Source organism: Pyrus communis, chromosome 9 (genome assembly GCF_963583255.1).
Source record: "Pyrus communis chromosome 9, drPyrComm1.1, whole genome shotgun sequence".
In the NCBI taxonomy this organism is placed as follows: Eukaryota; Viridiplantae; Streptophyta; class Magnoliopsida; order Rosales; family Rosaceae; genus Pyrus; species Pyrus communis.
The window spans coordinates 5,988,316-6,013,721 of record NC_084811.1 but is presented as its reverse complement, the minus strand read 5'-3'; the positions used below and the strand labels follow the sequence as shown (position 1 = coordinate 6,013,721).

At 36.3% G+C, this 25,406-nt stretch overlaps 3 protein-coding genes, 1 long non-coding RNA gene and 1 pseudogene across 4 annotated transcripts; 1 reads left to right on the top strand and 4 right to left on the bottom strand.

The window, feature by feature from the left end:
- Positions 1-3,220: 3,220 nt before the first annotated feature.
- Positions 3,221-4,414, bottom strand: LOC137744659 (uncharacterized). Its single transcript, XR_011069613.1, has 3 exons — positions 4,021-4,414; positions 3,814-3,917; positions 3,221-3,273 (listed from the first exon to the last, which is right to left on the bottom strand). It is a non-coding gene; the product is annotated as an uncharacterized lncRNA (long non-coding RNA).
- A 147-nt stretch (positions 4,415-4,561) lies between these two features.
- LOC137744261 (uncharacterized) lies at positions 4,562-5,833 on the bottom strand. The gene is made up of 4 exons (XM_068484118.1): positions 5,657-5,833; positions 5,220-5,344; positions 4,808-4,888; positions 4,562-4,589 (listed from the first exon to the last, which is right to left on the bottom strand). The coding sequence occupies exons 1-4, from the start codon at positions 5,699-5,701 to the stop codon at positions 4,562-4,564; spliced, it is 279 nt and encodes a 92-aa protein (XP_068340219.1). The 5' UTR covers positions 5,702-5,833.
- A 2,031-nt stretch (positions 5,834-7,864) lies between these two features.
- On the top strand, positions 7,865-12,044 carry LOC137745824 (acyl-coenzyme A oxidase 4, peroxisomal-like; annotated as a pseudogene).
- A 642-nt stretch (positions 12,045-12,686) lies between these two features.
- Positions 12,687-13,432, bottom strand: LOC137744260 (protein RESPONSE TO ABA AND SALT 1-like). Its single transcript, XM_068484117.1, has 2 exons — positions 13,142-13,432; positions 12,687-13,088 (listed from the first exon to the last, which is right to left on the bottom strand). Exons 1-2 carry the CDS (start codon positions 13,430-13,432, stop codon positions 12,687-12,689), a joined length of 693 nt encoding a protein of 230 aa, XP_068340218.1.
- Positions 13,433-17,102: 3,670 nt separating this feature from the next.
- On the bottom strand, positions 17,103-20,683 carry LOC137746069 (probable LRR receptor-like serine/threonine-protein kinase At3g47570). Its single transcript, XM_068486126.1, has 2 exons — positions 17,956-20,683; positions 17,103-17,689 (listed from the first exon to the last, which is right to left on the bottom strand). The coding sequence occupies exons 1-2, from the start codon at positions 20,681-20,683 to the stop codon at positions 17,268-17,270; spliced, it is 3,150 nt and encodes a 1,049-aa protein (XP_068342227.1). The 3' UTR covers positions 17,103-17,267.
- Between the last annotated feature and the right edge of the window lie 4,723 nt (positions 20,684-25,406).

Here is a 25,406-nt window from a genome sequence, read left to right as displayed (position 1 = left end):
CGTAATTTGATTGTTTTGTTTCTTATTTTTCTAAAAATAATGTTACCCTAATTTGCTTTTTCCTTATGTGGTGTATCTACAAGATGGATCATGGAAGACACATGCTTTTAAATTCAATAATAGCCTTTGATTCTCCTTATAGATTAATCTAATGGCCCTTAACAGTGCAACTCATGATGAAGAGTTGTGACCCAAATTAAGAGGCATAAGTAGGTCACTTAGTACTACGGTCTAGTGGTATTCTTCTTCATTTGTAAGTGAGAGGTCATAGGTTCGATTCTCGCTAAAGGCGAATTTGAAACACATTATTGCTAGAGTACACAAGTGTTGGAAAGACAAAACAAGTAAACAAATTACTTGCGTTACACTTAAAATATTACAACACAATAACTCTCAAAGACACTTTAGAAGCTATAACACTCAATCACTTTCTAGAAACAAGCTCTAGACCACTCACATTCTTCACAAGACTACTTACTTACAAAGCTTCTCACTTTCTTACTTAGCTCTCTCTTGGTTTGCTCTCTCTCTCTCTATCTTTCTTTCTTAGTTGATTACTTACTTAGTTAAACAACACACATACATACATATTTATAGTTGATATTTGCTGACTTACCAAGTCGGTTAACATGGGCTCAAATTCATCCTAGAGACAAACTTTAGTTATTCTAGATTTTACTACACAAACCATTTTTCTAGATTATTCTAGCCTAAGTCGGTGGACTTGGCTTTGCCATCTTGTTGCTATACTTTGTTAGAACTTTCTGGCATAGTCTTATACATGTTTGAACTAGAACAATCTAGTTCTTTTGTACCGACTAATCTTACTGGGCTGGTGTTGATCTTTAACACTCCCCCTTAACATCAACTTATTCTTTTATCCACGCTGAGTTGATGATGAAGCTTTTTCTTGTACACCCATTTGCATGATATGGGTTTCACGTCTCTTGAATTTGCCACTAGATCCCAAGTTTGATTTATTCTCTACTGCAACGTCTTCTTTGCCCAGCTGTGAGCCACTCAAAATTCTATTATACTTCTTCACGCATCTTAGGTTCAACTGCTTCTTCATCTATTGCTATGCTGGAATATTTTGGATTTGGCTTACGTATTCTCGTTGACCTCTTTAGTTGTGATTGTGGAAATGATACTTCCACTTGACTAGGTCTAACTTTTCCTGGTTGTAGATACACACTAGTTTGCCAAGGACTCTTAGGTACTTCTTGCTCAACATTGTCACCATCAAGAAAATCCTCAAGCTCAGGACTCATTTGGATTTGAGCAGTTTGCTCCCTCATCTTTTGCTGCAACTTATCTTCAATCTCTCTTGAGTCAGGCAATGCCTCATTTTCTAAGCACCACCAAGAAGATGCTTCAACGTCCCATTCTTCCTCTATGGACAGATATGCTATGGCGTCCCAATCATCTTCACCCTTCTTCTCTGAGCTGGAAGTGGCAACATTACTCTCTGCATGCCTTTTGAACCATCAATCCTTCACCTTGTGGCCATTCTTTCCACAGTTGTAGCATTTTCCCTCAAATCTATTATTCTGGGACTAACCATAGTTGCCGTGATACTTTGGAGCTCCTTCTTACCGATAACTCACCTCCTTCCAATGACCTATCGACTAGTCACCATTTCTTTTAGATCCTCCACCGACATGCCGCTTCAAGTTGCCTTTACTTTTGTTGGTGTAGAGCACTTCCTCTTCACCTGTTGACGAGACCCCTCCCATTTGCTTAGCCAAAGCTTCTTGATCGGCAAGCAAATTTTCACGCTCAACAAGTAATGGTTGGGTCGGCCATCCTTGTACAGCGACAACAAAGCCTCGATATTCAGGTCTCTACCCATGGATAATTATTCATTTTATCCTGGATTCTATAATGGTAACACTAGGTACAGTCTCTCAATACCATTATTCTCAGAAATAGACAGTTGACTGGGAACACCCCCAGTCAAGGGCCATCTTGCACCAGCTGATTGGGTTTGTGCTGAGCCAAGGTTCCCAACTGAGGACATCTAAGATATACGAAAATAAATAATTATGTGATGTACAAACAATAAAGCGAAGATGTATGAGCGACTCATATGTAAAATAAACATCCAATACCTCCAATATAGAAAAGGGAAAAATATAAGATATATCCACTCATACATGGATGGAGTACAATACCTCTGATATAGCTTTTAATAAGTTCTCCCCAGTGGGTACCCTAATAAGTTTGGCAACGGTCACTGTTGGATTAACTGTACGTATCACCACCGGAAACTCCAAAGCAGATACAGATGGATTCCTTTCTTTCTGGGGCACTAAGGCAGAGAGGGTAGCATAATCATAAAGATGCAGTTGCCCAGGGTTGGTTAATACAAAAACATCAGCTTTGTGATTACCCCCAGTTGTCCTGAACTTGGTAACAAAATCATGTCTGCAAAAGAGCCAGTAAAGGTAAGGTCTATACGACCAACACATCTTAAATTCCCCATTCCAGGTGACCATTTAAGAGTTAAAACCTGAAACATGGAGAATTTTGTCAGCTCCTATCTCGTGGCAGTAAATAAACAAGAAAAACACCAATTCAATTGTTGTACAAAAAGTGCATTGTTTCTAGCCATGTTATACTGTTTTCAAAAAGGGAATCCTTTTATCTCTTTAAAATGAAGTCCTTAATATTTCTGAGCATGTTATACTGTTTTAAAAAAGAAAACTAATTTTGATATATATTAACCATTTTTCCGAAAAAGCCACGGAACTTTTCAGTAACTACTGCTATCCAACTAAAAGCATAAATGAAATGTCAAACAACTACAAATAGACAGCACACTGTCAAAACTTCTTCTGATCCGATTTGTGTTCTCCTTATGGTGAAAATATGACACTCTACTCTTTATTGGTGAGAGTAATTGTGGGTAATTTATTACTTCATGTTAAGCCACTCTAAGAGAAAGAGAAAGTAGTCTTTTAGCCTTTACCAAAACAGAAAAAAGTAGTCTTTTAGCTGCTAAAATTCAATCAATACATGGTGGGTGATCCCAAATCGAAGAAATGAAAGAATATCAAAGCACAAGTAATCATGGGTTAGCGATGATTAACTGATATATTAACAATTCCTGCAAAGGTATAATACTAGAAGGGACAGGAAAACAATAATAAATTAGGACCATTCTTGCTCCACACTAAAAGCAGACATGAAAAGTGAGAAACTTCAAGTTTATAACTTGCCTATTTCCAGACGAACAGGGTTGGTCAGTTGGAAATGGAAACTCAGCAGCTTCTGTAGAATAGAGAAAAAGACCGGTTGCATTAGGTTATTACATAAGCAAATAAAAATTACACATTCCATAATTAAATTATATTTGATGTTGATGTCACCATGAAAAGAAATTTAATCATACAATTCTTCATTGAAGATATAAATATCAGAACTATCTTTCACATTGTACCCTACAACTTCTGAAACCAAAGTTCAAGCCTTCTCAGAACAGATCTAACAGAAAAGAGAGGGACAATTTTGTGGCACAAATCATAGATATAAATAGCATCAACAACATTAACAATATTATAGGATCCTCCGGTAAAATGAGGTTCACATGAAATATATCTGATCAGATAAATGTTGGGGAAATGTTCTATTTTGAAAAAAAAAAACCCTCATCTATGGATGAAGCTCTTCTATCAATATATTTAGCTTCTTCTGTGACGAGAATTGCAACATTAACTAGGAAAATCATACTCTATAGAAGCAAAGAAATGATAAAATTGTAAGCTACAGTTATCAATCAGCAAACTGAAGAAACTATTCTGCATATATTACCATTTAAAGAATTTGCAGAAATATGATATGGCAATTGCAATAATTTTCCGTCCTCTGCATCATACTTCACCACAGCCACTAGAGCATACTCATCGCCAACATACCTGCAAGTTTTAATACAGCAAACAAGTTATGAACCGAGCCTCTCCAGCCAATCAGTGGCTGCCTGAAAATAGTTGTAACAATTTTTTTCGGAAAGTAGTGTACATTAAACTGGAGCCATGGATTACAGAAAAAGCAGTTATATTTGTTTCCCATTCTAGACAATAAACTAGGGACCTGCTCTCGAGATTCCAAACCTGCCAAAATTGAGAAGTAATTGATCACTTGTTTAAAATTTAAATAAAAGATAGTTTCATGTTTAAGCACTTCATAGAATTTAAATTCTGGCACTGAATTATGAACAGCAATTTCCAAGTCAACAGTCTACTATTATCTGCTTCTATCCATCTGTATTCCCTCCTTATGATATTCACCCGCATTCAGGTGTTCATAGAGTGTATTTTTGTTATGATGGTTAAATTATTGAATCCAAAAGTGACCATTAATGCCAAATGCCGAATACTTAACATTATAAAGACATCAATGTTGATAATTGCCTAAATATAACCGAAAGAAGATGCATATGATGCAGAAGTTTAATTGAGTCATCATGTGTCACACGGATGGAGTTGAGTTGGACACATGCAAACGAAATTGCAGACTTGATAAAGAGCCCATACCTGAATATCATTATCATTCAAGATGCTCACCAAATAACCCTGGTTTTGTAGAAACTGCCAAAATACAGTATGAAGAATTAGTTTGCTGACCCAATAACTAATAAGACAAGAGTATAATATTCAAGGATGTGTTTGTGATTAAGAAAAAAATTGTTTTACCATAAAAGTTATATAAATATATCATTCAAAAAAAATGTTTCACCCTAAACACTTTATTATTGATATTTTATCCTTGTAACTAAACAAGGGGAATGAATGGTGCACACAGATACCTGAATGGTGCACCGTGTAGCTTCGGGGATATAAAGAGTCCTTCAATACCATCACCACCGATTACTTTAATCCTCCCATCCCTACCAAACAAATAAGAATCAAAACAACAATGTGATTTGTGTGATGCAGGGATATCATATCTCAAAATAGATGTACGTAATCTCATGCCTTCATTGCAATATCTACAAGCATGCTTCACCAAATATACATGTGTATTTTGCCATTCAAACGTTTTGGTACCACAGAAACGAATAGCAATTCCCAGAAATGTGGAACAGCAATGCTTAATAGCAAGATACCTCATTAACCACACGACAGTGCGCAATGCTAAGTAGATTGGTTTTCGATCAACTCACACACCGAAAACAGCATAAACAAAAAAGAAGAAAGAAGAAAGTAGGTGCAACTCACAATGTTCCAATGGCCAAAAGGCGCTGAATCGGGTCGAAAGCAAGAATGGACGCCGTGGATGGGATGCCATAGTGAACTGCAACTCGCAGGTCTTCCGCCGTCAAACTCCCGCGTGGCAAATTATGCTGAAGCCAACAATTTCCAATACAAAATCCCAATCAAAAAAAAAATGGGCAAGTATCAGGCCAAATGTCGATACCAAGAGGCTCCAAATTTATATAATCCAAGTATTCGAGCATAAACCTACACAGAAATGAATAAAAAAAAAAAATCATAAAAAATAATCCATTGATGCAATACCCAATTTTCCAGGATACTAACAAGATAAAGCATCGGACTTTAATCCAACCCAAATTACGAAGCTAAACTGAAAAATTCGAAAGAAAAAAAAAACAGAAAAAAGTGGCGGCGATCGAGTGCTTGGGAATACGATTTACCTGAGAGTTGTTTATGGCTTTCTGCAAAAGCCGCTTGGCGAACATTGCGAATTCGAATTTGCAGCTGAAATCTTTGGCTTTCTGCAAAAGCAGCTGGATTGGACTAGTGGAGGAGACTATCTATGTTTGTTTCAGTGATCATACCGATGGCGTTCCTACACTTAAGAGCTGTAAAAATTTTCGAATCAGTCAATGACAAAAATTGAAATTAAATGAACAAAATAAATAATAAATAAATAAAAAGGTGCTTGGCCGTTGTTTATGGGGGTTGTATCCTCTGCGGTCGCGATTATTTCATATTCGGTACGCAGTCGGCAATCCCTTCGTTGGAAGCGAAGGCAAAACGGAGTCGTTTTGGGCATGTTTGCTTGCATTTTGCATCATTTGGTTGACACGCATCCATTACAAATGGAGTAGATGAAAGTAGACATCACCAAGAGCGTCACTGAAAGCATTAGCAGTATCTTTTTTTTTTCTTTTCATACAAGCAATTTTTTACTTTCAACTGTAATTTAATTTAATCTGCAAGAAAACACTCGATTGCATATAAAGAGTACATTTATTTTACACAAAGTGGTTACGCTTATGTCTATAAAATATAACTCGTCATGTATCAACAACTTATTCTCATTAGAGTAAATTTTATAAAGGAAACTGAACTGAACCAAATCGGCCACCTTGTTCAAATCACCAATTGATGTGTTATTATGCCCACTTCTAGAGCTTACTTTGAAGTAGGGGTGGTAGTGGGTCATGTCGAGGTACTAATCATTCGGGACATTATTGGACTCCTAAAAAATAAATCACTCCTTATTCCTACAATAATATTTTTAACATACATATGTAAATAGGTTTTAATGAGAATAACTTTTAAAAATAAGATATTTATTATTGACACGCTAAAGATCTAATTATGCACTTTAAAATTTTTATTTAGAAAGATAAATACTCATACGAAAGTGGAGAATTAAATTTTAAAGTGCCAATAATAGATCTCAAAATGAAAATAAGAAGAAAAAGTTTGTAATGCACATTCAAAAAAGACTTTTTAGCTAAAATAGTCTTTGAAACTAGCATAACTTTTCATTTTGGTATTTAAGATTTGAAATCGATAAAAGTAGTCCCTGAGTTTGTCCACCATCAATCATTTTGGTCATTTTGTGAAAATGCTATTAAATAAGGACTAAAATGAAAAAAATACTCTCAAGTTAATAAATAATGGGCCAAAATGATTTGTCAAGAATTAAGGGTATTTTTATCATGTTATCCTTATTTAATGGAGATTTTTCATGGAATGACCAAAATGATTGATGGTGGACAATCTCATAAACTACTTCTATCGATTTCAAATCTCAGGAATTAAAGCGAAGAGGTGTGTCAATCTCAGAAACCATTCAGATAAAATAATAACAATAATAATAATAATAATAATAATAAAAACCTTAAAAAATGATTAGCAATAATAGTACAGGCACAATGGGTAAAAAGAATATACTACAAGCCCAATAGACCTAACGGACCACAAATAGGAAAAACTAAAATGGACCAACCGTACCCGTCAATCAACTGCTTATGCTATTTCAGCAACAATTATATAACGACCAATTTCTCTGAAAAAAAAATAAGGATAATATAAAAACAAAAAGTAGAAAATATAAGGTTTGTTCATTTGAAACTTATTTTAAAATAATTGAAAATATTTTTTAAGAAAATATTTATGAAATTAATTTTTGTAAAAAATACTAGTAATTTATGAAAAAAATACTTAAAGTGTTTCTTATAAGAAGGTATCATTAGTGCTTGTTGCTTGATGTACTAAGTACTTTTAAAACTCAAAAACATTTTATTTAAAAGACATTAAGTCATTTTAAAAAAACTTCCAATCCAAATGAGTATTCTTTGCTTGGAGTTTTGCGTCTACACGTTTGTCTCATCTCATTAAGAGATTTTTTAGTATGTTCGAAATATGAGATAGTAGATCACGTGTAATTATACAAATAACGGGACACTTGTGTTAAAATTAGTAGCTTAAAACAATAAAACTTTCATCCACTCATACAGTGACACATGGTATAGCTAATACAGGTGTAGAATAAAAAATGAGGAGACTAAATTTTATTAACTAAATAACATAAAAATTAATCATTAATAAACGTGCTCATTAATTAGTGAGCCCGTTCGATTTGCTAATTTAGTGTTCATATTTTGTTCTCCATTTCATTGATGATCCGCCACAACCATTACGTATTATCTTTCGAACTTCATCGCTATCCAAAATAATTCCCTCCTCCTTCTCCAAAGAACAGTTCGACCTCCGAGCTCCCAATTTTCCTCCTCACCACCATGACAGTTCCGCCGTATCAGGGTAAAATATTCAACTAGTTGATTATTTTTTATTGGGTTTTAGTTCAATTTTTTTAGTTTTTATTTTATGAATTTTAACGATCAGAAATGATGGGTTGAACAATTCTATTTTTTCACAAATTACAGTCATATGGGATCTCTTAGAACTTGGAAAGATCACAACTTGATGGAAATTATACTGAAATTTCGATTTTTTATTTTGTGGGTTAATTCTTGAGTTAGCATTTGGAATTAAGCTCTTGGTTTGAACTTGAAGCCTCTGATTGTTGATTTGGGTATTCTGCAATTGTTATAAGCTGAGTATGTGGCTCTGATTTCTAATTTTCGACTCGGTTTAACGATTGCTATTGTTTTGCTGATGTCCTGCAGATGATGTTAAGAATAATGAGATGACGAATTACTTCAATTCCCCTGCATTGGATGTTTCAGTTGCTTTTCCGCAAGCAATGCCGGCTTCTACTTTTCCTCCCTGCAGTAAGAACATTAACCATCATTATATAATAGATATCGTATAGATAAACTTGTATGTGTGTCTATGGAGAAATTGTCTTTTGTAAAACAGTTCAGGATTTCCTCTTGTTATGTAACTTATGTGAATCCAGACTATTGATTCGAATTTTTCGGATTTGCATTTCATCTTGTCTCACTTTTTGCGTTCTGGTTTGTTTACTTTGTTTCTTTGTGAATATTTAGTACATTGCTCGTGCACCTCTTTAGTTGTTGTGATTTTGATTTGTAATTTGAAGAAACGGGCAACTTCAGTAATTAACTTCCATATTCTTATCTCTTGGCCTTAAAAATTTACAGCTTCGGATTACTACCAGATTGATGATCTATTGACACCTGAGGAGCAGGCTATTAGGTTAAGTGTATGGAGAAAGACGTGGCTCCAATTATGGCAGAGGTATCCTTTTTACTCTAACCATTTCTGCATTTCATATTAAGGCTAAAACAGTCAATATTTAATTATTTAATATACATTCGTAAACAATGAGATTGATCTGCGAACTTGTTTTTTCAGTATTGTGAGAAGGCAGAGTTTCCATTTCAAATTATTCCAAAGCTTGGTGCATTACGCATTGCTGGTGGGACAATCAAGGTGCTTAATACATAACTTAAGAAGTTATTTTTAAATCTTGGGTTCGATAATTTGTTGGGTGGGTTGGTAATTTCGCTTGTGGCCTTCTTTCTATCAGGGTTATGGGTGTCCTGGTCTTTCTATTACGGTAAATGCTTTTGTTATAGCTGAAATTGCTAGAGTTGATGCAAGCTGTTCTACTTTCTTCTTGGTTCATTTCTCAGCAGCAATGCTTACTATTGGTTAGAATTTGGATAATTTTATTTTTGACCTTTTGTTTTATAAATAACCAAACCTTCACTGAAAAATGATGTTGTTGACAAGTCAAGGCTTATAACTAGTGTAACATTTCTGGACTCTGAAGAATAGCATTATGTGGGTCGGAGGCTCAAAAGCAGAAATATCTACCTTCTTTGGCTGAATTTAAGACTGTCGCCTGCTGGGTAAGATGCTCTTTTATGATATTCGTATCTAATATCTTTTTATGCTAATGTCAAGATACTCAAATCTATTTATCTGCATGTTAAAGGTTTGACTGAGCTTGACTATGGAAGTGATGCGAGTGCCTTGAGAGCGACAACAACAGAGGTCAAGGATTTCAACCTTCTCATTTGCTTCTTTATTTTTGTTAAATGGTATTATCATGCTCTTTTGGTTTTTGGGTGTCATGGCTCCGATCATGCTATATCATGTATTCTTGTGTTGTTGGGATCGTCAGGTGGAAGGAGGTTGGGTACTTGAAGGCCAAAAGCGATGGATAGGAAACAGTACATTTGCCGATGCCTTGATTATTTTTTCTAGGAATACAACAACAAATCAGATTAATGGGTATGTAAAAACATAAACATGCGAACAACCTCTCAATATGTGTTCGGAACTTGTTTGTCAAGCTTCAAAGTTATGCAGAATTTACGATTATTTCTTTCTGATTATGCTTCTCCTTGACTCCAAATTGCTTTGGTGTTTAGATGCCTAGATGCATCCAAAATTTAGCAAGATGGTTTTCCGTAGCAGCACTCTCATGTTGAATGCTTTTTTTCTCCTTCTATTTCAGATTTATAGTAAAGAAGAATGCCCCTGGACTGACAACTACAAAAATAGAAAATCAAATTGGTTTACGCATTGTTCAAAATGGAGATATTCTCTTAAATAAAGTATTTGTTCCAGATGAGGAAAGGCTGCCTGGTGTTAATTCTTTTCAGGATACTAACAAGGTAAGCTGCAGAGCTGCATTATTGCAATTTGTTTAATCTTCTCCCTGTAGAGTAATTTAGACCTAAATTCTACTTCTTATTCGAGCTTATGTTTAATAAACAAGACATGTTTAAGCTTGACTAGAGATTCATATTGGTCTTTGTAATAGCTCTTTATTCCCCTTTTGAGAGATAAGGCTTGATACTGTGATGACGTTATCCCAAAGTTATAACGACATTATCCCAAAGTTATAACTCTGAATCTTCTTTCTACGGAGCATGGAGCAAAGTTTTTCATTATGTTGCCCTAATATAAAACAGATGTGCTATGGTCTCTCATTTCTCACACATGTGAGAGTGACACGTATAATGTTGTCTTCATGAGTATTTATTGATTTGATGTTGCTTTAAACTACTGAATACAGGTTCTTGCTGTTTTGCGTGTCATGGTCGCCTAGCAACCTATTGGTTTATGTATGGGGGTCTATGATATGTGTCACAGGTATAAAAACATGCCTAAGCAGCGCTCTCTCTCTCTCTCTCTCATCTTCCATTTACCATAATTCAAGTTCCTCTGTATTAAGTCTAAATTATAAGGATTTGAAAGGTATCTGAAGGAGAGGAAACAATTTGGAGCCCCTCCTTGCAGCTTTCCAGATCAACCAAGAGAAACTTGTCCGTATGCTTGGTAATGTTCAAGCTATGGTTCTTATAGGTTGGCGCCTCTGCAAGCTGTATGAGGCGGGTAAAATGACTCATGGTCATGCTAGCATGGGGAAGGTAGAAAAAAATGACATCCTGATGCATTTAATTATCCTATTGCTTATACATTCAAAATACTAAATGGGTGCAATTTTCAAGCTAGGACTTGAAGGCAATGATAGGATTGATTTTAAATTTGCTGTGTCTTATTGACTTGTATACCTATTCCTCTGTCCTACCGTTGTCGGTAAAGGGTTAGGTAACGTTTGCTATCGACTCCTTTAGTGTAGGAACCTGATTGCATTGGATCTTAAACGTGCCATTGACAGGCTGTTTCTTTTGCGAAGGGTGTTTGTTATATGTGCACAACTTTAGTTATTTCTGTCACCTTTTGAATGCATTCATTTTGTGGTCACCTTGCAGGCTTTCGGTGATTTGGAACCCATCTACACATTCGAAGGCACGTATGACATCAACGCCTTGGTCACCGGTAGGGAAGTCACTGGCATTGCCAGCTTCAGGCCAGCTGCATTGACCCAGCGAAGCTGTCTGTAGTGTAACTTCTCTGAATCTCAACTCCCTCCACAAGTTTCTTTCATTAAGAACAAGGTTGTCTGATGTCAAAAGGGATGAAGTGAATTCATCTATTGACAACCAAAAATAAGGACACCATATAAATTGTTGTTTTTAGACATTGTATCGGTATATAGTTCTGAAAGACAAATAAATGATTCTAGCAGACCCCCAAATTATTCGCCAAAAAAGCGCCATACCTGGGCTTGTTCGCCCCCGGCATAACACCGTGGGCGGACAAGTTTACGTCCAAATGAGTGACAAAGGAAATGAACCTTTTGAAACCTTATGTCCAAAGATTGCTAGAACTCGGTGGTTGGGTCAAAGGAAAGCTTGCCAAGGGCGTTTGTATTGACCAGATTATCCTACCACAACAGAAGCAAAAGCAAAATTCCCACCAAAAGCTGTTGGGTTTTGCAGGATAAGATTTGAACGGGTAGCTAAATGTCATAAGCAGTTACATCTTTTGACTGTAACCTTCCAAAATGTGGTCTTCTCCCCTCTCAAGGCCAAGGGAGCCGTTACGCACCCATGAGTTTCGAAGACATTTTTAATCAACATGAGATAAAAAGTTGCTCTTAAGTGCTTGGAGTTTAGTCTAATTGGCCTCCAAGTGGGAGAAACGTTTGAGTAGAAGTGTCTAATCAAGTTTCGTTCTCTTGATCATCCGGTAACCTTTTCTAAAGCGATTAGAATTTGATCTAATTGGACTCCAAACAGGAGAAAAGTACAAGTAGAAGTTTGGTCGAGTCTCGTTGTGTTGACCATACATTCTAAACATCATACCTTTCTTAGTTCTGGCGAGTCTCGTTCTGTTGACCATACATTCCACAAATCATTTACTAATATTTTTGGTGTCTAATCGAAACTTGTAAAGTGTCGTTTTTCTCTGTAACTAAAACAAATTATATCATCATTTCCAATTCACTGCGTTCCAAATGTAAATTTATTGTGTCCCAAGTTCAAAACTTTCCTTTATATCAATTATATTAAAATCCATTTTCATCATCCAAGCTCCATTGCAAAATGCAATCATAATAAAATTACCATTACCATCCATAATCAAAATTATTAGCCAAACCCACCATACATTTTCCTCCAAAGTATAAAACTCAAAATTCTACCACTTACTACTAATTGGACTCCAACCACCACCGCCTCCGCTCATTTCCCGCTGCTTCTCGGCGTCCCTCTCCAACCCCAAACTCCGAATCTTTAGCTGAAACTGCATCACTGCCGTCAAAAATTTCACTGCCTGCCCCGAGCTCAGCAAATCCACCAGCTTCGTCGCCATCGTCGTCCTCAGCAAGTTGGCATTCTCCACCACGGTCTCCAATGCCAACTTAAGCGACTTGATCACCGCGTCGTCCTCCACGATCTCCCTGTGGCCGGCCCTCCCGTACCGCCTCACCGCATCCATGAACAGCGGCGCCGCCACGCTCTCGTGAATCTTGGCGAGCTTGTCGTTGAGCGCGCGCTCCTCAACTCGGGCCACCTCCCTCAGCCGGGCTATCCTAACCCGCTGCTAGTCGCTCAAATCGGGCACCGACTCGGTCACGAGCCGGAATATGATACCCGGTTTGTACCCGGCGATCCAAAGCAGGCTCCTTTCGTAGGAAGTATACCACGTCGGCGAGAAAACCAGTAAAACGTCCCACTGTCCAAGTTGCGATTTCTCGTCGTAAAACTGCTGGTAATAGAGAGAACCCGACACACCAAATCTCGGAGGTCTTCATCTCGGGCCTCGTCGATAGTTTGTTGGGCCGATAAGAGCTCATCGAGGAAGTGTTCTTGTCGGACCAGCCAGCCCTCGTAGAATGCCTCGAATGTGTTTGACGCATTGCCGCTTTGAGAACCGTTTGTCATAACCAAAACAAAAACAGCAAAGCTTTCTAGGGTTTTAATGGCGACGAAAAACAGAGAGATGGGTGGGATTAAATAGGAGGTGGGATTCGAAAGGTGGGGGATTTCTTTTGGGATTTTGGTTTTTGATTTGCTTTGTGGGCAAGTAATGCTAATGAGTGAGGATACTTCGAGAGCAAGGTTCATGCATTTTGTTTTTTTTCAGAGAGAGAGAGATAGAGGAAAACAGAGGAGGTGAGGCTCAAACGGAGACGCGTGTGCAGTTGGACGCCATTAGGGAGAGAGAGAGAGAGAGAGAGAGAGAGAGAGAGAGGGTGATGTATATAACTGAAAGATCTCGGTGGGTTTTGTCTCGTAGTGAAGCCAGAGGAGTATGAAGGTGTTCAAAGTGGTGGGAGAGGAAGGAAAGGGGAAATATGTTTTGGTGTGTGATTCTTTTGAGTGTTTTTTGCACGTGTTTTTGTCAAAGAGGGGAAGAGGGGGGTGGGTAATGGGTGTTGGTTTTGATTTGACAAACAAAGGGCAGAAAAGATGAGGGGTTTGGTTTGTGGCTACCCGGATGACGGGGCAACACGTCTCGAGGCTGCCAAGTGGACGGATTGTGTGAAGCCAAGTTATTGATTTTGGGTTTTGGGGGTGGTGGTGGGGAGGTTAAACCCTCGGGGGAGGGATGTCTTTCTAAATAGGCAATGTTTGCATTGGTGCAAGTGGGGGGAAGTTGTTAAATGGCTAAGTACAAAAGAAGTGTGAAGGATGGATGCTTTGGTTGTCACTTGTTGGTTCGGCGTGAACTGGACTATTTTGATGAGACGGAATTTATTTTTCAGTTATACTTTAGGGCATGCGTACTTACTTTTCGGATGAGTTAACAAGGGATTATGTTATCTTGTTATTCCTTGCATTTTAGTAAACTCATGATGTCAGGAGTGAGAATTATACTCATACTTGCATTCTCGTTCTTGGTAAGTAAACATACCACTATTGAGTTGGATAGAGGTTAACCATATTGTTCTTCCATAAAATAGTATACAATTTACTTGAACTAGCATTTCTGTTGCATGAAAGACTCATCTAAAGGAGATAATCTATTCCAAGGGGGGGTGCGGCGGGCGCTAAAAGAACTCTTTGGATACAACATTATTCTGCATTTAAGTGGTTGGTTTAGGCCACACAATAGGTTAGCCCCTTACTAGATATTAAACTCAACACAAAAAATAATATATTCTCACTATTAATGTGAATCAAATCCGGAACCTCAAACTTACAAATGAAAATCAATACTGCTTCATCGTATCACTTGTTAGACCGACTCGAACTTGATTTCAATCTGTTTCCCAGTCCTAGTCACTAAACTAGTCACTACCGTGTGTGATGATGGGAGAAGATAATAAAGTGGGGTGCAGCTCCAAGCGATTGCTGATTGCAGTAAAGTTGAAGGGTAGGTGACAAAATTGCCTTGACTTTTAGTGATGAGAGAATTTGGTTGCCATGAGAAATGTTCAGCAAACAAGCTGCTGCGCTGCTTGAATTGAGAAATTGGTTCATGACGTGTACCAATTGCTGCAAGTGATCATCTTTTAGGAGATCCTGCTGTTGCCAATTGGCATTTTTGACCAGCCAATGATGGTTGTGGTGGCTTCTATGTGGCACAATGATAAAAAAAAAATTAAAAAAAAAAAAAAACTCGTTTAGAAGTGATTTTCAAATAACTGAAAGCGTTTTAAGTGAAAATATTTTTGAAAACAGTTTTTAGCAAAAACACAAGTAAACCCTAAAAAAGTACTTCATGTACTTTTAGAACTCAAAAACATTGTGGTTTTTTAACCAAAATGGTCATTTGAGATTTAAAATCAATAAAAGTAATCCATGTGATAGTCAACCATCAATTATTTTGGTTTTCTATGCAAAATCTCAGGGAAATTGAAGAAACCAACAGTTCAAGTGGAGGGGTTGATTTGACAAAAATACCTGCAATTTAACTAAGATTTTTCACGAAATGACCATAATGATTGACGATGAGCAATTTTATGGACCATTTCTATCGATTATAAATCATAGGGACCAAAGTGAGTAGTTATGTCAATTTTAGAGACCATTTTAACTAAAAATCAAACATTTTCTCTAAAAACGCTTTCAATTGTGTTAAAACGAATTTGTATCTTCTTATCACCTCAACAACTCAACAAGTCTCAATTCTTTTATGCATGAAGTGGGAAATCCAATGAGGTTTGAAATTGTGCGGCGACCGACAATAAAACTATTTGTTAATTATTTATCCTCGTTCGTAAATTTGTGTGCTTCTGTTTGTTGTACACGTCAGAATGATTCGTTGAAATATACATTTAACAACTCTAATGTACTAAAAACGTATTATACACATACGTACATATTGAAATATAGGTTTTCCAATAATCTCGCTCACGCAAATGATCTATGTTCTTAAGAAGAGATGTGAATAATATTTTTGTAAATTCACACTTATATGACTCTTCACATTCCATAAAGCTTGATCGAAATCTGAATGGCTGGATCATCTAACAAAGGTGTTCATTTGTAGACCATAAGTTTTGAATCGCATAGTAATGGGGTCCTTTCTTTTGACTACCCTAATCTCGGGGGAAGGGATTGGACTCGGGAGCAAAGGGTAGGACACACTAGGTAGCCAAAATCATTAAGCGGGGCGTACTCAATTGAGATTTTGAAAGATTTTTAAGAGTATAGCGTCGACTTACTGAGCAATCTTTAGCATCGAGTCCCCTTCGGTAGAAGATAAAAAGGAAATGCCAAGTTCATCTACTGAATCTTAAATCAGATATGAAATTGGATTAACAAAGCTCCAAGAACACCGAGGAGTTCAAACATCCATAGATGCATGCCACATACAAAGATTGCGAGTGAGAATTATGGAAGTCATTAATTCCTTAACTAGACTAGCCACAGAGAGTAGGTTGGAAACGTATCGAACGAGAAAGTACAACAGTCAAACATACAAGCAGCAACAAGCAAGTTTCCTAAGAAAAATACCTGATTAGAATATTGGCTAAGTCTCGATGATGAACAAAACAAAATGATTTCCAGAAGCTAAGCGAAACATGATCTGTTTTTGCAACTATGCACAAAAATAATAAAAGTGGTTTACTTTTGTCACACCAATTCATCAATGCAAAGCAGTTCATTGCCCCATAACTCCAGTACCAAAAAAACCCAAAAAATCTGAATTTTTTAATTTCTATTTACTCTGTCAACTTCTGCGTGCTTCCGATGTTTGCCTAATTCCCATCTCAGAAAACAAATTGTGGGAATTACACACGCTGTGTAAATAGATGAAACGATTAATAAATTGAACAGAACAGGAACCCTAAAACAAGTAATCGAATGCGCATTCGGCTAGAAATTTGAATTTTAGATGGAAATAATCAAAATACAGCAGCAGTTTTCTACATATGCGAAATAGATTATGAATGGCAACATATTTATACGTGCCTTAAAGCAATCTTTCATCCTTCGTCACAACCATAACCCACATGCTACCAAAAAAAAAAAAAATCCAACAAAACTTGTGTAGCACATGCAACCATTTGGGAAGAAATATGAGACTGAAATGTTATAAACTACTTCAGCATTGAGTTTATCAAATTCTAAACAGGATAGACATAACCAAGACAATTACAAATAGCTCCACACAAATAAGATTTTGAAAGCTTCAAGTCATACAAATGAAAACTTCGTCCCTATAAAACAACCGCTAACATAAAAGAGGCAAGGTTCAAAGCGATGGCAGGAAAGGTAGAGAAAAACAAGAAAAGAAAAACCACAAGCAGCATATCTTTGCCATTCTTTAGCCTTCTTGAACTTTGAGGCACGAGTCTTTAATTGCACTCATTTTTCCAACAACCATATTCAGAAGCATCCGCTCCTTTGGTGATACTGCACAGCAGGAAAGTCCTATCTGCATCACAGCAAACAAGCATTCCTTTACCTTTTTTGCTTTCACCATTCCACGATTGTTACGTCTGGGCAGTGCAGTCCTTTCGTATCTGTCATCGTTAACACTACCATCAGCTTCGAGGTCGAGGAGCAATGAAGGATCAACAACGTCCATGACATGGTCGGGCAAAGCCATGGCTGCGAATTTGTAAATGCTTAAACCTTCGATGAACATGTCATCAGTAGGTGTTTTTCCTGTGAACATTTCTAGCAAAAGTATCCCGTAGCTGTAAACATCTCCCTGTATGGAAACTTGGCCTCCCATGCCGTACTCTGCCATGACATACATATAGACAATAAGATGTCACATGCAATTGACTATTAAAATTGATATCTTATTTCAGATTAATGTTACTTGTTTCCAGAAAAAGAGTCAATAGTATATCTTTAATAAATAGAATTTAATTAATTGATTTTTAGTAATAAGTTAATAATTAAGAACCGAAAAAATTAATAAATAGAATTTAATTAATTGATTTTTAGTAATAAGTTAATAATTAAGAACCGAAAAAATAAATTAAAATGATGGAAGCTCATACCTGGAGGAATGTAACCTATAGAACCCTTTAGTTGCGATGACATTGTTTGACTAAGGGAAGGATCATTTGATGCTTCCAAGAGGAACCTTGCTAAACCAAAGTCCCCAACACGGGCTACCATGTCTTCATCAAGAAGTACATTGCTCGGCTTTAGATCACAATGAACAATGGATGTTTCACAATGGTTGTGGAGGTAATCTAACGCAGAAGCAACATTAATGGCTATGTTCAATCTTTGCATAAAATTCAATCTCTTACTTGGAGATTGATCCTCATCTCTAGGATGCAACCACGAGTCAAGACTTCCATTTGGCATGAACTCAAAGACTAGACTTTTGAAGTCTCTACCATGATTATCAATGCTCGAGCATGCAGTTATGATCTTGAGAAGATTTCTGTGCCTGACACTTCTTAAAGCTTTGCATTCATCATTGAAACTCTTGGACGCTCCTTGTTGTTGAAGGTTTAATACCTTAACAGCAACTACCGTTCCGTCGCTAGGAATTATCCCTTTATAAACAGAACCAAAACTTCCCAAACCAATCAAATTATCCACCGAGAAACCATTAGTCGATTCAACAAGTTGTGAGTGGGAAACACCTAATTTCCAATCTTTATAAGAACGTGAAGTTACAAGTCCTTCTCTTGACTTTTTCAGCATTGAACGAGCACTGAAGAAGCATGATATAGCAATTATGAATACAAGTGCACAAGATATAGGGATGACTACTTTTGGGGAAAGTAGTCCTCGAGATGAATGGTGTTTGTTTTGGTGGCATGAAGGTAGATGTAATTGTGGGATGCCACCACAGAGCCTCTGATTTCCAAGAACCGAGACACCACTGACATTTGAAAAAATACCTTCTTTAGGCAACTCGCCTTCAAAATCATTATAAGAAAGATTGAGATACTTAAGTGCTCCAAGCTTGCCTAAGAAGTCAGGAATCTGCCCGGATAAGTTATTGCTTGAGATGTCAAGTTCTTCCAAGCCCTTTAAATCTTTAAGAGACTGAGGAATTGTTCCTTCAAATTTGTTGTCGTCCAAGTACAAGCCCCCCAAACTAGTACAACTGCTGATGGTGCTGGGGATTTCACCTGATAACTTGTTGTTTGATACATTTAGCCGTGTGAGATGCACCAGATCACCCACATTACTTGGCAATGGACCAGTCAAATAATTTTCAGACAGGTCCAAAGAAATTGAAAGGGTTGAAAGCTCCATAAGCTTTTGAGGTATGCTGCCTGTTAGATTGTTATTATAAAGTGTAAGTAGTAACAGGTTCTGGCAATTTCCAAGACTTGGAGGTATACTTCCCTGAAAATTGTTTTTCTCCATGCATAGCTCTATCAATGAAGTCATATTACCAAGGGACGATGGAATTGGCCCGGAAAATTTGTTATGTATCAAATACAGTTGCCCTATCTTCTCGAGCTTCCCAATTTCTTCAGGGACAACACCCGCCAAATAGTTATGAGACATATGTAGGACGATGAGGTTTATAAGATTTCCAATGCCGTTTGGGAGGCTTCCATGTAACAAATTTTCCCCTAGAGTAAGAACTTGTAGTTGGGTCGAAAGGTTGGCTATGGATCTCGGGATTTCTCCCCCAAAACGATTAGTGCTAAGACCCAGATGTTGAAGACTAGTACAATTAGTCAAGAAATTGAGAAAACTCATATCACCAAGTTTTCCATTTCCCAGTCGATTGTTTAAAAGGTTTAGCACAAGTAAGCTTCGCAAGCTTCCGAGACTTTCTCCAGGGATAGTCCCCGTGAAGTCATTTCCAGCAAAATCAATCTTCTGAAGTCTAGAAGCATTTGACAATGATACAGGAATATTTCCTGTGAAATTGTTTATATCACAGTAAAATTTTACGAGATTAGGAAGCAAGATGCCGAGATTTGGTGGTAGCTCTCCATGGAAATGGTTCAAAAAAACACCGAATATGTATATGGAAGAAATATTATAAATTGAAGAAGGGAGCATACCAGACAAATTATTGTCCCCAACTATGAATAATTCCAAGGTTGTTATATGCCCGAGCTCATTTGGTATGCTTCCTTGAAAATTGTTGCCGCCAAGTCTAAGACTCCTCAAAGAAGAAAAATTTCCTATCCAACCTGGGATGGTTCCACTGAGATTATTTTTTCCAAGTTGTAGAACAGTCAAACTCAACCATGAACTGAGTTGGCGTGGAATTGACCCAATAATCTTGTTGGAAAAAAGATCCAAAAATCTGAGTTGTGTACAGTGGGACATATTAGTCGGAAGTTTCCCGCCGAAAGAATTGAAAGACAGGTTGAGACTTTCCAAGGTCCGCAGTCGACCCAATTCTTGAGGAATTTCACCATGAAACTTGTTGATTCCCAAGCTTATTTCAATTAGACGAGTAAGATTCCCAATGGAAGGTGGAATGGAGCCTACCAATTGTTTATCTTGCAGGTCCAGAATCAAGACTCTTTGGGTGGCACGGTGGCATGTAATGCCTACCCAACTGCAGAAGTGGATGGAATGATTCCACGAGCTCATGACACTGAGGGGATCTTCAGTTATTCTTTTCTTGAAGTCTAGCAAAGCCAAGCGATCAGATTCGTTTCCAAGCAGGGTAGGGCTGGGAAATGTCACAGATTCTGGACATGTGCTCATCATGCACAAGACTAAGAGAAAGAAGCCATGCAGGAATTTCAACAAAACCAGATTACGAATAGTACGTGAATGCTCCATCATTGTTCAAAGACAAATGGAAAACCAGAAAACCAAAGTTTATTTTGCACAAAAGCACGAAAGAGAAGATAATTGATATTTTTTCCCTTAGTGTGATACTTGCCAGCAGATAATTCATTTCTTAGTCTTTGCTATCCATGATAACATCCACTAAGACATCATGTTCTATCATTTCATTTCATCAGTTTGACGAGAATTTTGAAATTGCACCCAAACGGTGACTTGGAGTTAGTGGAAGACTCCCAACTCTGAGTTCAATCTTTTGCTGCAAACAGTGTTTGACCTCTTTATGGCCTCTCCTAGAGTTTAACACTTGTCCATTACTAACTCCACTCTTAAACGTTGTTAACTCACTTAAAGCCATTCTTCATTCCATTTAATCACATCAAAACCTCAACTCAGTTTTGGCAGTAAGTGATGTGAATTCCGGCCATAAATTTGACAAACTGCCAACATTCATGAGGTGGTTTTGGTGGGCATCAGTAACCACATTGGAAGAGGAAAGTGAGAATTTGCAGACTTTTTCATCATAATTACTGTCTTTTCATTTTATTTTATTTTATTTTATTTCAGTGGGCCATTTCTTGTATGGATTACTTACCTAAAATCCCTTAGCTTGTTAGTGTCATTCTAAATCGGTCTCCACTTTTTAAACATTCCAAACAATTACTCAACCTACTGAAAATGTCACATCCTTTAAGCCCTAGTTAAAACTATGCTAAATTAACTAGGAGTCGCTTTGTCTCCAAAATCAATAGAAGGTCATCAAAGCATAGCATCTACCAGCGAACGGCCACCACTAGCCCCATCATGCCATCACCTCCAAACCTATCACAAACCCACTAACTCCACCCTACAACTCTAACCGCCAACATCAAGAAGAAGGTCCTGGAGGTTGCTAAAATGGTAAGAACTGTCATGATCCGGCCACTACCATCTTTACCACCTCCAAAGAAGAACTGAAAACTTTACGAGCCGAGAATTGGAGTATGAGAAAATCAAATGAGCAAAACAAGCTCCTTGAAACTTTATCTGACTTCTTAATCCTCTTATTTGTTAGAAAAATGTCCTCCTAATATAGTTTCAATTTGGGTCCATTTTCGATTCAATTCAATATTTTTTTGTTCATTGGATTCCATATTTACATAATCTATGTTTGAAATTCAAATTTTGAGGCAACCAATATTAATGTTGACCATGATATACCCAATTGGTGGATTTTGAACATAATATATGTTTGAAAAATTAACTATGGCTTAACGGATGTGACATTTTTAATAAGTTGGGTACTTATTTGGAATGTTTAAAAAGGTTGAGACCAATTTAGAATGACACTAAAAAATTAGGGGGTTTTAGTCATTTAATCCTTCTTTTACTTATTTTCATTTCCCTTTAACGTTTCTATACAAATTCAAGTGGAAAGTACACGTGGGTAGCAAATCGTTGCAAACTGGCTTTCTTCTTCTTCTTTTTTTAGCGAAACCTCGATGGTACGAGGAAATTTTTATAGAATTAGAAAAAAGAAGTTATACTTAGTCATGAGAACATAAACCTCACATATCATACTACAAGAAGAAATGAAAAAAAAAAATACAAGAAAAAACGGGGCATAAATCTGAGTCTTCTTAAGAAAACAAATAAAAATACAAGAAAATGGAGGGATGTTAAGCCTACATCCCTCTAAACAAAAACCTAGAAGGTTTAAACATGCAAAACAAGTTGCAAATCACCAAAAGCAATAGGATAGATAAAAATAAAAAAACAAACAAACATCATGCAGGAGGATAAACCTATAAATTGGAATGCACATTATGTTGATTTGAGTTTTCATTGAAAATATTCTTGAAATCCTATTTTAGGTAGGATTAGTAGTTTTAGCTCACGCGTTGCCGCTAGAATGTTAAATGAATTACAAATATTGTATATAAGTATCAAAATAATGGACTAAATGTGTTGTAAGCATTGTGCATGGATAGGTAGGAACTATCTACATACAACATCAACGTAAAAAAATCTGAGGACAAACACTGTCTGATTGAGACTATATCTTATGAACATAAAGAAAGAGCAACATCTAAGAAATTTAATTTCTTAGTCAATATTTGTTCTCTTTATATAAGAAGAGATATCATGCAATAAATAAGCTTCACTATAAAAAATAAAAAATAAAAAATGAGTGTCAACGAAGATATTAGACCCTAATCTTAAAAGGGTCTCCTCCACCACTCAAAATCTCCACACCAAAACAGAAAATTCCAGTGCTTTCAAACAACCAACAAAAATAAAAACTTAGTTTTCATATATATACAAATATATATAACCACATAAGCATAGGCTTAGGAGCAAAAAGGAAGGGGGGTTGTAGGGTAATTTGATTTCATCGGTTGCTTTTGGTACCCTTAAGACAATGCAAGCATTCATAAATGTTTGAACATGATTATCATTTTCTCATACTGCGTTTATATGGTTATTTCTAGTCAGGGTTTGCAAAGTTAACAACGATTGAGAGATGAGTTTAACCTGCATCAGCAAATACAAAGGGGCATTGTAAGTGTTTAGTCCATTTGAAATCATGTCACCTTTGGAGTAAATTCAAAACAATTTCGATTTGTTTGGATCACATAAGATTATTAAAAGATAAAAAATAAAAATAAAAACAAGCCTTAAATGCTACAAGCATTGGATGGTCTGGATTAATGGGACCACAATAATAACTAATTCAAACCAATCCAGACCATCCAATGCTTGTAGCATTTAAAGCTACGTAGCATAAAATAATTTTCTCCTTTAATACCCATAATAAGTACAAAAATTTAATGAAAATTGTATCTTAAAGGGTGATTTTGTATAGAATCAATAAAAAGTTACAATATTTATGTTAATTATAAATATGTTAATCGTGTATTATGATACTTAAATGCATTTAAAATAATCAAAAAAATTACAAAATCTTCCATTACAGCTAGCATTCACTTCAATTGGCATTATATTTTAGAATAGATCAGTACAGATTTAGACATTGCAAGGAAGTTTCTGTTTCCTGATTCTGTTTTTTGTACATTTGGATTCTGACTCTGCATTGCAGTGTCTGCTTCCTAGTTTCATTTTTTCATCACTCACACACCTCATATGCTTCAGACCTCATGCGACTCATGATTTTTACATTTGGATTACATTGCAATGCATTGTCCATTCATGGTTTTGAATTGCAGACCATAGAATTGTTGCTCTCTCATCTCACTGTCCCTCACTTGGCAAACTCATCTACTTAACTAGACCAGCTCTCCTCTTAGTGATGGCTTGCACGAAAATTTAATCTTTTGTAACATATTTATTCACCGAATCAGGGCTTCTATATGTTTCCTATGTCTTGGTAGTCTAGCCAACTCTGCCTTTGTCCAATAACCATTTTTGATGTTTAAGGAAAAGAACAGAAGTAGACTTTTTTATAGTTTCTTTTACATAGGCATTATTGGACCAAACTCAAGAGACCCTTGAGCTGGAACAGAGAATCACTAAGATGACTCTCTTATTGAGAACCTACCCTTGAGTTGAGCTGACTCCTCCGTGTAAAGAAGACGTTTTCTATGTTTTTTTTATACACTACCGTTTTATACGTTTTACTTGTATTCCTTATTGTAGTTCTTTCTATTCATTATAAATTGGAATTGATTTTTTTCCTTAGTGTGATATTTGCTAGCAGATAATTGATTTCTTAGTCTTTGCTATCCATGATAGCATCCACTAAAACATTATGTTCTATCATTTCATTATAAATTGTAATTAATTTTTTCCTTAGTGTGATACTTACTAGAAGATAATTGATTTCTTTGTCTTTGCTATCCATGATAACATCCACTAAAACATTATGTTCTATCATTTCATTTCATCAATTGGACCAGAATTTTGAATCTGCATCCAAAAGGTGACTTGGAGTTAGTGGAAAACTCCCAACTATGAGTTCAAATCTTTTTTTACGATAATTTTGAAATTGCACCAACATGGTGACTTGAAGTTAGTGGAAGACTCCAACTCTGAGTTCAAATCTTTTGCAACCAAGCAATGTCTGACCTCTTTATGGCCTCTCTTAGAGTATGACACTTATCCATTACTAACTCCACTCTTAATTGTTGTTAACTCACTTAAAGCCATTCTTCATTCCATTTAATCACATCAAAACCTCAAAACAAGTTGCAAAGCACTAAAAGCAATAGGTTAGGAAACAAAAAGAAAAACAAACATCATGCAGGAGGACAAACTTATAAATCAGAATGCACATTATGTTGATTTGAGTCTTAATTGTAAAATTCTTGGAGTCTTATTTTAGGTAGGACTAGTAGTTTTAGTCCACGCGTTGCCGCATGAATATTAAATGAATTATAATTGTTATATATAAGTATTAAACTAACGGATTAAATGTGTTGTAAGCATTGTCCGTAGATAGAGTAGGAACTATTTACATAAAATATCAATGTAAAAAACTAAGGACAAATACTGTCATGATTGAGATTATATATCTTATGAACATAAAGAAAAAGCAACGTCTAAGAAATCAAAAATTTCTACTTAATATTGTTCTCTTTCTATAAGAAGAGATATCATGCAATATACAACCTTCACTATAAGCCTTGAAAAATAGCCAATCTCCAAAATATTTATTAAAAAAATTAAAAAATAAAAAGAAATAAAAAAAACACGACAATTTATACTTTTATAGTGAAGGCAA

Bases quoted from the DNA above. Each gene is read 5' to 3' on its own strand.
- LOC137744260 (XM_068484117.1), bottom strand. From the start codon at position 13,432: ATGACAAACGGTTCTCAAAGCGGCAATGCGTCAAACACATTCGAGGCA. The intron at 13,089-13,141 runs GTATCATATTCC...AGCGACTAGCAG, and splicing joins GATCGCCGGGTACAAACCGG to CGGGTTAGGATAGCCCGGCT.
- LOC137746069 (XM_068486126.1), bottom strand. From the start codon at position 20,683: ATGATGGAGCATTCACGTACTATTCGTAATCTGGTTTTGTTGAAATTC. The intron at 17,690-17,955 runs GTATGAGCTTCC...ATGTCATGGCAG, and splicing joins TATAGGTTACATTCCTCCAG to AGTACGGCATGGGAGGCCAA.
- LOC137744261 (XM_068484118.1), bottom strand. From the start codon at position 5,701: ATGTTCGCCAAGCGGCTTTTGCAGAAAGCCATAAACAACTCTCAG. The intron at 5,345-5,656 runs GTAAATCGTATT...TGTTGGCTTCAG, and splicing joins AAGCCATAAACAACTCTCAG to CATAATTTGCCACGCGGGAG. The intron at 4,590-4,807 runs GTATCTGTGTGC...GTATTTTGGCAG, and splicing joins CTACACGGTGCACCATTCAG to TTTCTACAAAACCAGGGTTA.